The following is a 10822-nucleotide window of genomic DNA, read 5'->3' as shown; positions in this document are numbered from 1 at the left end:
TGGCCCTGAGCTGTGGAGCCACGCCCCACGGTCTACTCCGGGCGGTACCCGGCGAGTGGGCTGTGCTGGGTAGTAGGCCAATTTTATGCAGAGACGGATGCTGAGCAGACTTAGAATCAGCTATGGCGAAGGAAAGATTACATATTGAAGGAGTGGGATTAAAGATTTAAATCCAAATATGCAGAGTGTGGTGGCTCACGCCTGTAATCCCAGTACTCAGGAGGCTGAGGCAGGCGAATTTGGGCAAATTAGCAAGACCCTGTTTCAGAGGAAAAAAAAAAAGAATTATAAAAAGGGATTGGCTTATATGGTTCAATTCTCAGTACAACAAACGAACAAAAAACTCAGCATAGAGAACTCATAACATAGGCTTATCAGTATTGTGGCACATTTGCTTCAAATTTTTACTTACCTGTCTTTTTCACCCCCACATACTTCGGTGACACTAAAAGTACTTTTCCTGTACTACCACAGTATTATGTATACTGCTAAGAGGCTTAACAATAATACCTTAGTAGCATCAAGTGCAGATTTCAGGAAGTGAGGGGGACTTTAGACTTTGGGTTTATACTGCCTGATTAGTCTCCAGTCTGCACGTTTACAGTCACACTGCTGCAACATGAGAATGACTTTCCTTATTCTGCCACACCAACTAATTCATTTTCAATAATTGATAAAAGCAAATAGTGACAAATTATGTTTAGTATATCTGCTGTACAAAATTCCATTCCTTGTGGAGAATTGGTACATATACGTAACATTTTAATTCTTTTTTTCATCCCCTTCCCCTCTCCCCACCTAACTCCCCCTCTCTCCATTTCTTGATCTCCTTCCCATTTCAGAAAGATCTCCTTGCTTCCTATTAGCTATCTTTTATTTTGCTATTTTGGTTTTGTCATATAAGTAACCACACCATATTTAAACTTAGGTGTCTGATTTATTTCACTCAGTTATGGTCTCAAGGTGCAGCCATTTTCCTGCAAATGACTCATTTATCCTAATTTATGGCAGACTAGTACTCTACTGTGTGTAAATACCTTTTTTTTCTCTCTCTCTGAGACAGGGTCTCCATATTAGTTCAGGCTGGCCTTGAACTCTATGTAGTCCAGGCTGGCCTCGAATTCAGAGCAATCCTCCTGAATGCTGGGACTACAGGCATACACCACCACACCTGGCTTTACCATATTTCATCCATTCATCTGGAGAAACTACTTCTACATTTCTAAGGAATTGAATATCCTTTCACAGGCTTAAATAAGCTATTCGCCAATCATCTGTTTTTATTCTCTCTTCATTTTCTATAGGGGTAGTACAGGTAGTACAATGGGGGCTGGGAGACCACTCCCCTCCACCCATTTGATTTTGGACAGTACCCCAGTCCTCCTTCCAGTGTTCTGAAAGAAGTAGAGAATAAAATTACACTGACCCAAGAAATCCCTGAAGCTCTAGGCTACAGTAACTGACAGATCTCCTGGCCTATCAGTATCCCCACCTGGACCTTATTAAGTCCATAAATATGTACTACATTTCATACCTACAGTTAAATCGGAGAGAATTATGGGACAGGCATGCTCACTGAAAGCACCTGAGATGACTCAGCACCCTGTCAATCAGTCCTGTCATTCTTAGTGACACCCAAGGATTGACACTCTGACTAGGGTGAACATTTTTCCATCTGAAAGCCACATTTATCAGTGTGCTGTGCTGTACTTTTATTTTCCTGTCACCCCTAACAGCACTTTTCTGCCCATGCTACCCTTATGTTTCTGCTTGTACACAAGGCCTGGAATCTGTTGGATCCATCCCATGGTAACAGGAGTACTTGCTTTTTCTTATTTTTCTGTAAGAACTTTTATGCTTTGGATGCACAGTAGTTTTTAATGTTTTGTTTGCTTTTGCAGTACTTAAACCCACTGTGTTAAGTCAAGGAGTATTTTCAACTTACAAAACTTTTAATTTCTGATGGGTTTACTAAGACATAACTTCATTTTAAGTCAAGGAGCATCTGCAGTTAAAGTGAGAACTCTGAAACTTGGATTAAAAGATCAAACTGTTAGGGCTGGGATATAGCTCAGCTGTAGAGTACCTGCTAATGTGCATGAGGCTCTAGGGTAGAGCCTCCATCACCCTAAAAAGGAAACAACAAAAAAAATAAAAATATCTAGTGTATTCTTTGGTTGAATATTATCAGTTATTTCAAGATTACAGAGTAGCACAGTACCTGCCTGGCAAGTGCAAGGTCCTGAGTTTGATTCCCAGTACCAGAAAGACTGCAGAGTAGTATTCTTTTGCATGAATATACCACAAGTGGTAACCTCATCGTAAGTCAAGGAGCACCTGTAGTTAAAATACAAACTCTGAAATTTGGGTTAAAAGGTAGATATCAGGGCTGGGGGTGTAGCTCAGGAGTAGAGCATCTGCTTAGTGCACACAAGGCCCTAGGTTAGATCCCCAGCACCACACACACACACACACACAAAAAAAAAAAAAAAAAAAAAAAGAAAAAAAAAAAAAAAGAAAAAAAAAAAAAAAGAAAAAAAAAAAAAAAGAAAAAAAAAAAAAAAAAAAAAAAAAAAGAAAAAGAAAAAGAAAAAAAAGGATAAAAATATCTACAGTGTATTCTTTTGTTGAATATATTGATAGTTCTTTCAAGATTGTCAAGTGGTATTCTTTTGTATGAATGTGAATTTGCTTAGACTTTCTCTTACTGATGGATATTAGGTTAGATCACTTCCATTTTGGGACTGTTTTATATATAAAGCTGTTATGAGCTCTGTGTGTGCACTCGCACCCACATGTGCCTGCGTGCACATGCGGTGTGGGGCATTAAATTCAGGGCCTCACATGTGGTAAGCATTACTATGAACATTTTTGTACACATTTCTATGGAATGTATTTTCATTTCTGTTGGGTATTAGGGTAAAATTTGTGGATAAATTATTCAGAAATCTCCCCAAAGATGGTACTATTTTACATTACTCCCAGCAATAATGTTATCGGCCTATTCCACATTCTTGCCAACTTTTGTTGCTGTCAGTCTTTTATTTTTAGCTATTCTTTTTTTAAAACCACTTAGCAATCCAATTGTTTAAGTACAGGATAACTAAAACGTGCATATTTTTTTTTCATTTTTATAACAGGAAATACACAAATGCCAATTTTATCAAATTTATTCAATAATTGTTCTGCGTATGGTATTTCTTAAAACACTGAATAAAAACCAACATACAATCTAAACAGTAGTATCTAGTCTCTTTCTGAATTCTTTTTGCTTTATTGTCTTTTAACACACTTTACACTATCACGTGAGCCTTTCCTTTTTTCCTGTGGGTGGTATAATTTCAATAAAATGTCTACCCACCAAACACAGTGGTGAAGATGGAGCAATGGACATTATAGCTGGCATTTCACTATCCCATATTTTTCAATGATTTGGTCTGTTAGACCTAATCTAAATTGTAAATGGCTTTTTGAACCCCCTTGTCTTGAATAAATAACAAATGAGTTTCATATTGTTTGGTTCAGAATGTACATAAATACACACACTTGTAATCTGCCCCTCTCATCCTCGGCAATGCTGGTCTGCTTTCTGTAATCAGATTAGTTTGTGGTTTCTGGAATTGTATAGAAATGGAATTATACAGCCTGTAGTTTTAAAGAAGATAATACATATTCAGAGATAATTTCAATACAATAAAGTTCCTTTTTTTTTGAGACAGGGTCTCACTATGTAGCCGACGCTCCTGCCTTAGCCTCCTAAGTGCTGGGAGATTACAGGCAGCTCCACTGCACTGGGTGACTTGTTTTACATGTATGTATTCATCAGGGCTCTCCTGAGAAATACAACCAATTCTTTGTGCCTGTGGTATGATATTCAAAAGGGATATAACTGGGTTAGATGGGATTTCAATTTTTATCTTAAGGAATCTCCATACTTATTTCCATAATGGTTCCATCAGTTTACACTCACACCAACAATGAAGGGCTCCACCTACAACCTTGCCAGCATTTGTTATCAGTTGATTTCATGACAGCAGCCATTCTTTCTGGGGTGAGACGGAATTTTTTTTGAGACAAGGTCTCGCTAGGTAGTTCAGGCTGGTCTTGAATTCACTATGTAGCCCAGGTTGACCCTGAACTCACAGTAATCCTCCTGCTTCAGCCTGAGTGCTGGAATTACAGGCATGTGCCCCCATACCTGGCCATTAATATTGTTTTGTATTTTTAAGTGGCCAGTGATGTTGAACATTTTTTCGTGTATTTATTGGCCAACTGTATTTCCTCATCTGAGAAGTATTTTTGTTGTTGTTGTTTTTTTTTTCAGACAGGGTCTCACTATGTAGTTGAGACTGACCTGGAACTCACTATGTGGCCCAGGCTGTTCTCGAACTCACAGTGATTCTCCTGCCTCAGCCTCCTGAGTGCTGGGATTACAGGCATGAGCCACCACGCTTGGCTTGAGAAGTGTTTTTGCTTGTGTCTTTAAATCTGGGAAATCTAATTTTTTTGAGTTCTTTATACATTCTAGGTATTAATGCTCTGAGGAGCGTCTGACAAAAATATTTTCCTATTCTGTAAGCTGTCTCTTCATGCTACTGGTGGTTTCCTTTGCTGTGCATCTTGCTATATTCTTTTAATTTTAATATTAAGAACCACTAAGTTTTATGATAAATGTGAAATATCTGGCTTGAAAATGAATCTGCTTTCCACCCTGCTTATAATTTGAAGACATCAGAGTATTTAAAATTACAAAAATAAGTTAGGACAAGAAATTTAATTTTCTTATTACACAATAGAAAGAATCCTGGAATTTTTAAGAACAGAAAATTTTAATTTTATATAATTTTACTTTAAAACACATTTAGGGAAATAGCAATGTAACACATTATGTTTTTTAAGTATCACCATAATATTCTGAAAAGTACAAAATCCAAATACCTAAGTTTTACATTCTCTCCCAAATAATACAAAAAATTCCAGTAATTACAAATATGCATATTTTATTTAAAAAAACACCTCCATTTGTCATGGGAATTAGTGAGAATATAACCAGTGGATGAATTATGACTGAATTTCATATCCTAATGGGTCAAGTCCCTGATCCAGAAGCATGAGAGAGGATTCCCTTAACTTCTGCAGCAATTTCTTTAGTTCTTGTTTAGAAAATACCTGATATTTAAAAAGAAAAAAAAATTAATTAGAAAAAGAAAGCTATGAACTTACTGATACCTAATCAATCTAATTAGCTTAATATAAGAAGAAATCCCTTGTAAGGTTCATATGGTCAAAGGCTCATGTATTAGAGTGGGTCAGGAACTCAAGGTTATTTCTCAGAGTTAGTTTGTATGTTGGTACTACCGCTTGTATGTACATATATATTTTGTGGGGGAGAAAGCACCTACACTACAACTGTACTATTAGTTTCAGAAAATCCAAGGCCAGCTTAAAATATGAACATGCCAGAACATTAGCTCACTGGATCCCATCACTGAACTTACAAGCGCAGATGCTGTGGACTCACCAGGTAGAGCTTGTGGCGCTCGGAGGACACCATGTCAGCCAACTGCAGGCACTCCTGGTACTGACTCGTGGTATGCAGTATGGTGTGAAGCAGAAAACACAGTCTTGGCAGACAAAGCTTTCTCAATAAAACCATTTGATGTGTCCTTTCATGGTCTCCTTCAGGATCCTACCAAGAGACATCAAGAATTTTGACAACTTTAAGATAAATACACTTCATGAATAGAAAGTCAGGTACAGCAGGCCCTGAATATCCATGGGCTCAGAATCTGCAGATCCAACCAAGCACAGACAGAAAATATTCAGGAAAAAAAAAAAAGTTGCATCTGTACTAAACATGCACAACCTTTTTGTACTTCCCAAACAAGATAGTATAACTATTCACACCATATTAGGTATTATAAGTAATTCAGAGATGATTTACAGGATATAGGAGAATGCTTGTAGGTTATACGAAAATACTGCGCCATTTACACAGTGGAATTAGTGGTGTGACTTTAGTATACACATGGGGACCTGAAACCAACCTCCATCCCATGATACTGAGGGACAAGTAGACTGAATCCAGCCCAGAGTCAAAAGCTACAGGGTTTTTCTAAAGCTTGTAATTCCAGTACTCTGGGAACCTGAAGCAGAAATATCCAGAGTTCAAATCTAGCCAGGCTACCAGGTAGTAAGACCAGCCTGGAGTAGTACATAGTGAGAATTTGTCTCAAAAACAAAAGAATGAAAAAACTGCTGCTTTGGGGGCCTTTTCATCTGTGCTCCAATGTAGTCTTTCTTCTGTGTTAAGGAGGCAAATTGTTTCTGGTTCCTCCACTTCTGCTATTTATTTGTTAATAATCTTCTAGGACAGATTCTGGTAGCTATTCCTTGGAAGTTCTGTGGTTGCTCTCATAACATCTGGGGGTGTTGCAGGCACTCTCTCTCCCACCCTTGATACAAGGTCTCAATATGTAGTTTAGGCTGAGCTTGAACTCACCATGTAGCCCAGGCTGGCCTCAAACTTGCAGCAGTTCTAATTTTAGTATATGTACTGTCCAAGCGAGGAAAAACTTGAAGCAGTTCTGCTGCCTGCCTCAACCTCCCAAGTGCTGAGATTACAGCCACCACATAGAACTGATCTCTTTTGCAAACTATAATGAATTCCTATGCCAGCAGAATGGCTGTTATCCAGAAGCACACCAGATAGGCCCTGAGATTTGCCACAAGAAAAGGAATCAACTGTTCTGTAACAACCTAAGATTTTTTTTCTTATCTGGGATAATCAATAGCTTTGAATTACTTTGTAAATACAGAGTCCGCCAAAACTAAGAAACACAAAAATAGTATGATGTTTTTTCAATAGATGCTGTTTCTCTTGTATGGGGGACCCTAGAGGATATCATATATCACAGAAAACTCACTACACTGCCGGCTCTTAGAGAAAAAAATGGAAAATGCATGTGCAGCAATCTCAGTGACTAAGAAGCAGTTTGCTGTACTAATAAATGTCTGGAAGATAACAGACACCCTTGAGCACCTGTTGTAACCGTAGAGGCCAAAAGTAACTTGATAATCTCATGATGTCTCAATAAATTTCGTATTAAAATATTTATACAAGTTTTTTCTTTTCCTGAAGTGTGTATACATTTTTTTTTGGCAGATTCTGTATATATAAAAAAAAAGATTCTTTCCACCCCAGGGACATATAGTGCTTTATATGTGAGACAAACTCATTAACTGATATGTACTGCCAGCAGGAGTTCACAGGTACTGATTTTACAGGAGTCTCTAATCTGAACACAATGTATTCACTCCAGTAATGTACTACCATTTATTTACCAAATAGCTACCAAAAACCTCTTGTGTGCTAGGCATTCATTTAAGCATTAAGTTCAAACTGAAGAAAACAGGTTCTTTCTTGAAGGTCATATTATGATGGAAATAGAAACAAAAAGGCAAATAAATGAACACATATCAGAATGGGCTAAGTGCTACAAAGGAAAAATAGCGTAAGAAGATAAGATAGGACAGGTGTGTATGTACATATGCAATTTTTGTTGTTATTGTTGTTGTTTGTTTTTTGAGACAGGGTCTCACTATGTAGTGAGACTGACCTGGAACTATGTAGCCCAGGCTGATCTCAAACTCACAGTGATCCTCCTGCCTCAGCCTCGTGAGTGCTAGGATTACAGGCGTGCGCCACCAAGCCTGGCTTGTACATATGCAATTTAAGAGGGGCTGAAGGAGTAGCTCAGTGTCTAGCACAGGTAAGGTTTAACATGTTCCCACTGGCTTGAACCACTGGTGGTCCATGTATGATTGGCCCATGCCACCGCCCAGCAGCGAGATATACGAATTATAGCCATGTTGTGAATGTGTTAGTCTTGAGTACGGGGGAAAAAAGGCAGGGTGTTGGAGGGTGGAAAGAACGTCTGCCTGAGGGAGATGGAACTGCTGAGAGAAGTCAAAAGCCATCCATACAGGTATCTTGATGAAAGAACATTCTGTGCAGAAGAACAGCAGAGGCCCACAAAGCTAAAACACAGTGATAGGATACAAGACTGGGGAGAGAGTTAAAAAACAAAAGAAGCATATGTATAGTCTTGTATATCAAGAGAACTATGGATATAATTCAAAGTGTAGTGAGAAACCATCAGAAAGTTCTGGGTATGAGAGTGACATGTATTTTGATTTAAAAGGATCATGAGTTGATAAGCAAGGAACTATATATAAAGAAGAATGGGAGTCAAGCATAGTGGCGCATACCTACAATCCCAGAACTCAGGAGGCTGAAGCAGGATGATTGCTGCAAGTTTGAGCCAGCCTAGGCCACACAGTGAGGTTAAGGAAAACCTGAACTACAGAGTGACACTCTGTCCCCAAAAGACAAATGGAAGGGGGGATGAGGGGAGGAAAGAAAAACAAAAAGAAAGAGAGAGAGGGAGGGAGAGAGGGAAGCAAAGCAAGAAAGTAGAGGCTTGAACTAGATGTGGTAGAGGTGGAGATGGTAGAGGTAGTGAAGGGCAGGTAACTGTGAGCCGCCCACTTCACTCCCACTGCCCATCTCACTGTGCCACTGGCCTCTAACACTAATTCCAGTGCCTTGGGGCACTCAGTTACCCTACCACACTGTAGTGACTAAAAACATGAGGTGAAGCTACAGGAACCAGTGTCTAATGCTTCAGCCTCCCACTGTGCTGAGATGGCGGTGTATGCTACCACGCTGCCTAATCTGTGCTTTCTTATGGTGTTTAATACTTTTGTAACTGGTTCTCAATCTAGGCCATCCAAGGGTGAGAGCCACTGCTCTCTGTGTATTTTATTTATGCTATTGGACTTGTCAATATCTAAATTAAGTGAAATACATGTACAATTTAAACTATTGGTCCAGAATTTTTAAAATTACATTTTAGTATCCCATATGAATATATTAAATATAAAGTTAATAGTTAAATATATCTGTTCCCCAGTTATTTTTACCTATAAATATGGGACATTTAGCTATAAATACAAAGGTTATATAAAACCTATAGATGTTCCTATTCAGAGACAGAAAATTGAAAACACACAGTGTTCATGGTTTGTTTTAGGTATGAACAATGAACAGTTTACCTCTCTGACATCTACCATCCATCCTCCATCAACAAACAACAAGACATTGTACATTTTCTCCTTGACATCAGCAGTTAGGGCATCCAAATGTCCTTTCCAAATATCATAATCCATCTACAAAACAAATATAAGGCAGACATAATGAACAAAATTCAACAGATAATGTATTTTTAGACCTCCCCCACATTTTTTTGGCTGTATTAAACCCAGGGCCTCAAGTATGATAGGCAAGTATCCTACCACAAAGCTACAACCCCAGCCTCATAATGTATTTTTAAAATACAGACAAGAATATACAAAAGGAATATATATAATTCTTAGGAGTTGGGCCAGGCATGGTGGTGAACACCTGTAATCCCAGCACATGGGAGGCTGAGGTACGAAGATCACTGTGAGTTTGAGGCCAGCCTGGGCTACATAGTGAGACGCTGTCTCAAAAAGCCACAAAAAACAAAACAAACAAAAATGGTTACATCAATTAGGAAAAAAAAAAAGTTGGTAAAATATAAAAATAATTACCAATAAATAAATAAAATAAAAATTACCATCAGACAGCTGTTAAAAAAATAATGAAATATGAACTAAGTAAATGCTAATGTTACATGAAGGTATTTTTGAATATTAATTACCTATAAAAAACTAAACAGGCTGGGGATTTAGCTCAGCGGTTCAGTGGCCTGCCTTGCAAGCGCAAGGACCTGAGTTCAATCCCCGGTACCAAAAAACCAAAACAAAACAAAGAAACTAAACAGACAGCTTCTTTTCTAAACCAGAACATTAACAAGATCTATTATAATCAGAGTATAACTGCTAAATAAATGACATCTTTAAATACTAACATACATTTATAAAGCACAATAAGCTCATTCCAGATCCCACATTGAACTTACTTCATATTTCTTTTCTTTATGTTCATAAGCTACTTGCTCAGTAAAACTTGGCTGGGATATTAAAGTAGGTTTTTGTGGAGCTGCATTCATATGGTTAAACCACTCAGTAAAAGTTTCATGGGCTTCCTAAAATGCAAATTTTAAAAAATATGAAAAAATGAGTTTCTAAAAGCCTTTAAAGATCTGATTTGCAGAAATAATTTTATATCATCAAGAAACAAAACAGTTCAATTATTTTTTTGCACCTACCCAAATCATTGCAAATATGTAAATGTTTTATCAAATGACACCGTGTTTATAGAGCTGCATTCATGGTTAAACCACTCAGTAAAAGTTTCATGGGCTTCCTAAAATGCAAATTTTAAAAAATATGAAAAAATGAGTTTCTAAAAGCCTTTAAAGATCTGATTTGCAGAAATAATTTTATATCATCAAGAAACAAAAAACTTCAATTATTTTTTTGCACCTACCCAAATCATTGCAAATATGTAAATGTTTTATCAAATGACACCGTGTTTATCCACAGTATGTATGTATGTATATATATATATATATATACATATATATATATATATATGGATGAATTTTAGTCATTTGTAGGAAAATGAGTGCATCTTGAGACCATAATCCTAAGTAAAACAAATCAAAAACAAAGGTTAAATATCATGTGATTTCTCTTATATGAGAAACTCAAACTATAAGTATTTTAAAGAACAAAGTAACATAGAAGTGACAGAAAACAGGGAGCTGGACCTGTGGGCATGAGAGAGGCATCCAGAGATGAGAGGAAAGCACTGGAGGGAAAGTAAAAAAAA

The 10822-nt window shown here is 37.5% G+C and overlaps 1 protein-coding gene across 1 annotated transcript in view; it reads right to left on the bottom strand.

The window, feature by feature from the left end:
• Positions 1–4923: 4923 nt before the first annotated feature.
• The window catches only part of Nup107 (nucleoporin 107), a 39566-nt gene continuing 33667 nt past the window's right edge, over positions 4924–10822 (bottom strand). Inside the window, exons 23-26 of the mRNA XM_019210646.2 lie at positions 10008–10133; positions 9118–9231; positions 5522–5689; positions 4924–5169 (exon numbers count right to left, since the gene is read on the bottom strand). Of these exons, the coding sequence (XP_019066191.1) occupies positions 5062–5169; positions 5522–5689; positions 9118–9231; positions 10008–10133 (516 nt within the window). The 3' untranslated portion in view covers positions 4924–5061. The remainder of the gene's footprint in view (positions 5170–5521; positions 5690–9117; positions 9232–10007; positions 10134–10822) is intronic.

This window comes from Fukomys damarensis, unplaced genomic scaffold, assembly GCF_012274545.1.
Source record: "Fukomys damarensis isolate Sample0158 unplaced genomic scaffold, DMR_v1.0_HiC HiC_scaffold_15, whole genome shotgun sequence".
Classification (NCBI taxonomy): Eukaryota; Metazoa; Chordata; class Mammalia; order Rodentia; family Bathyergidae; genus Fukomys; species Fukomys damarensis.
Note: the sequence above shows the minus strand (reverse complement) of the source record. Positions and strands in the feature narration are given on the sequence as shown.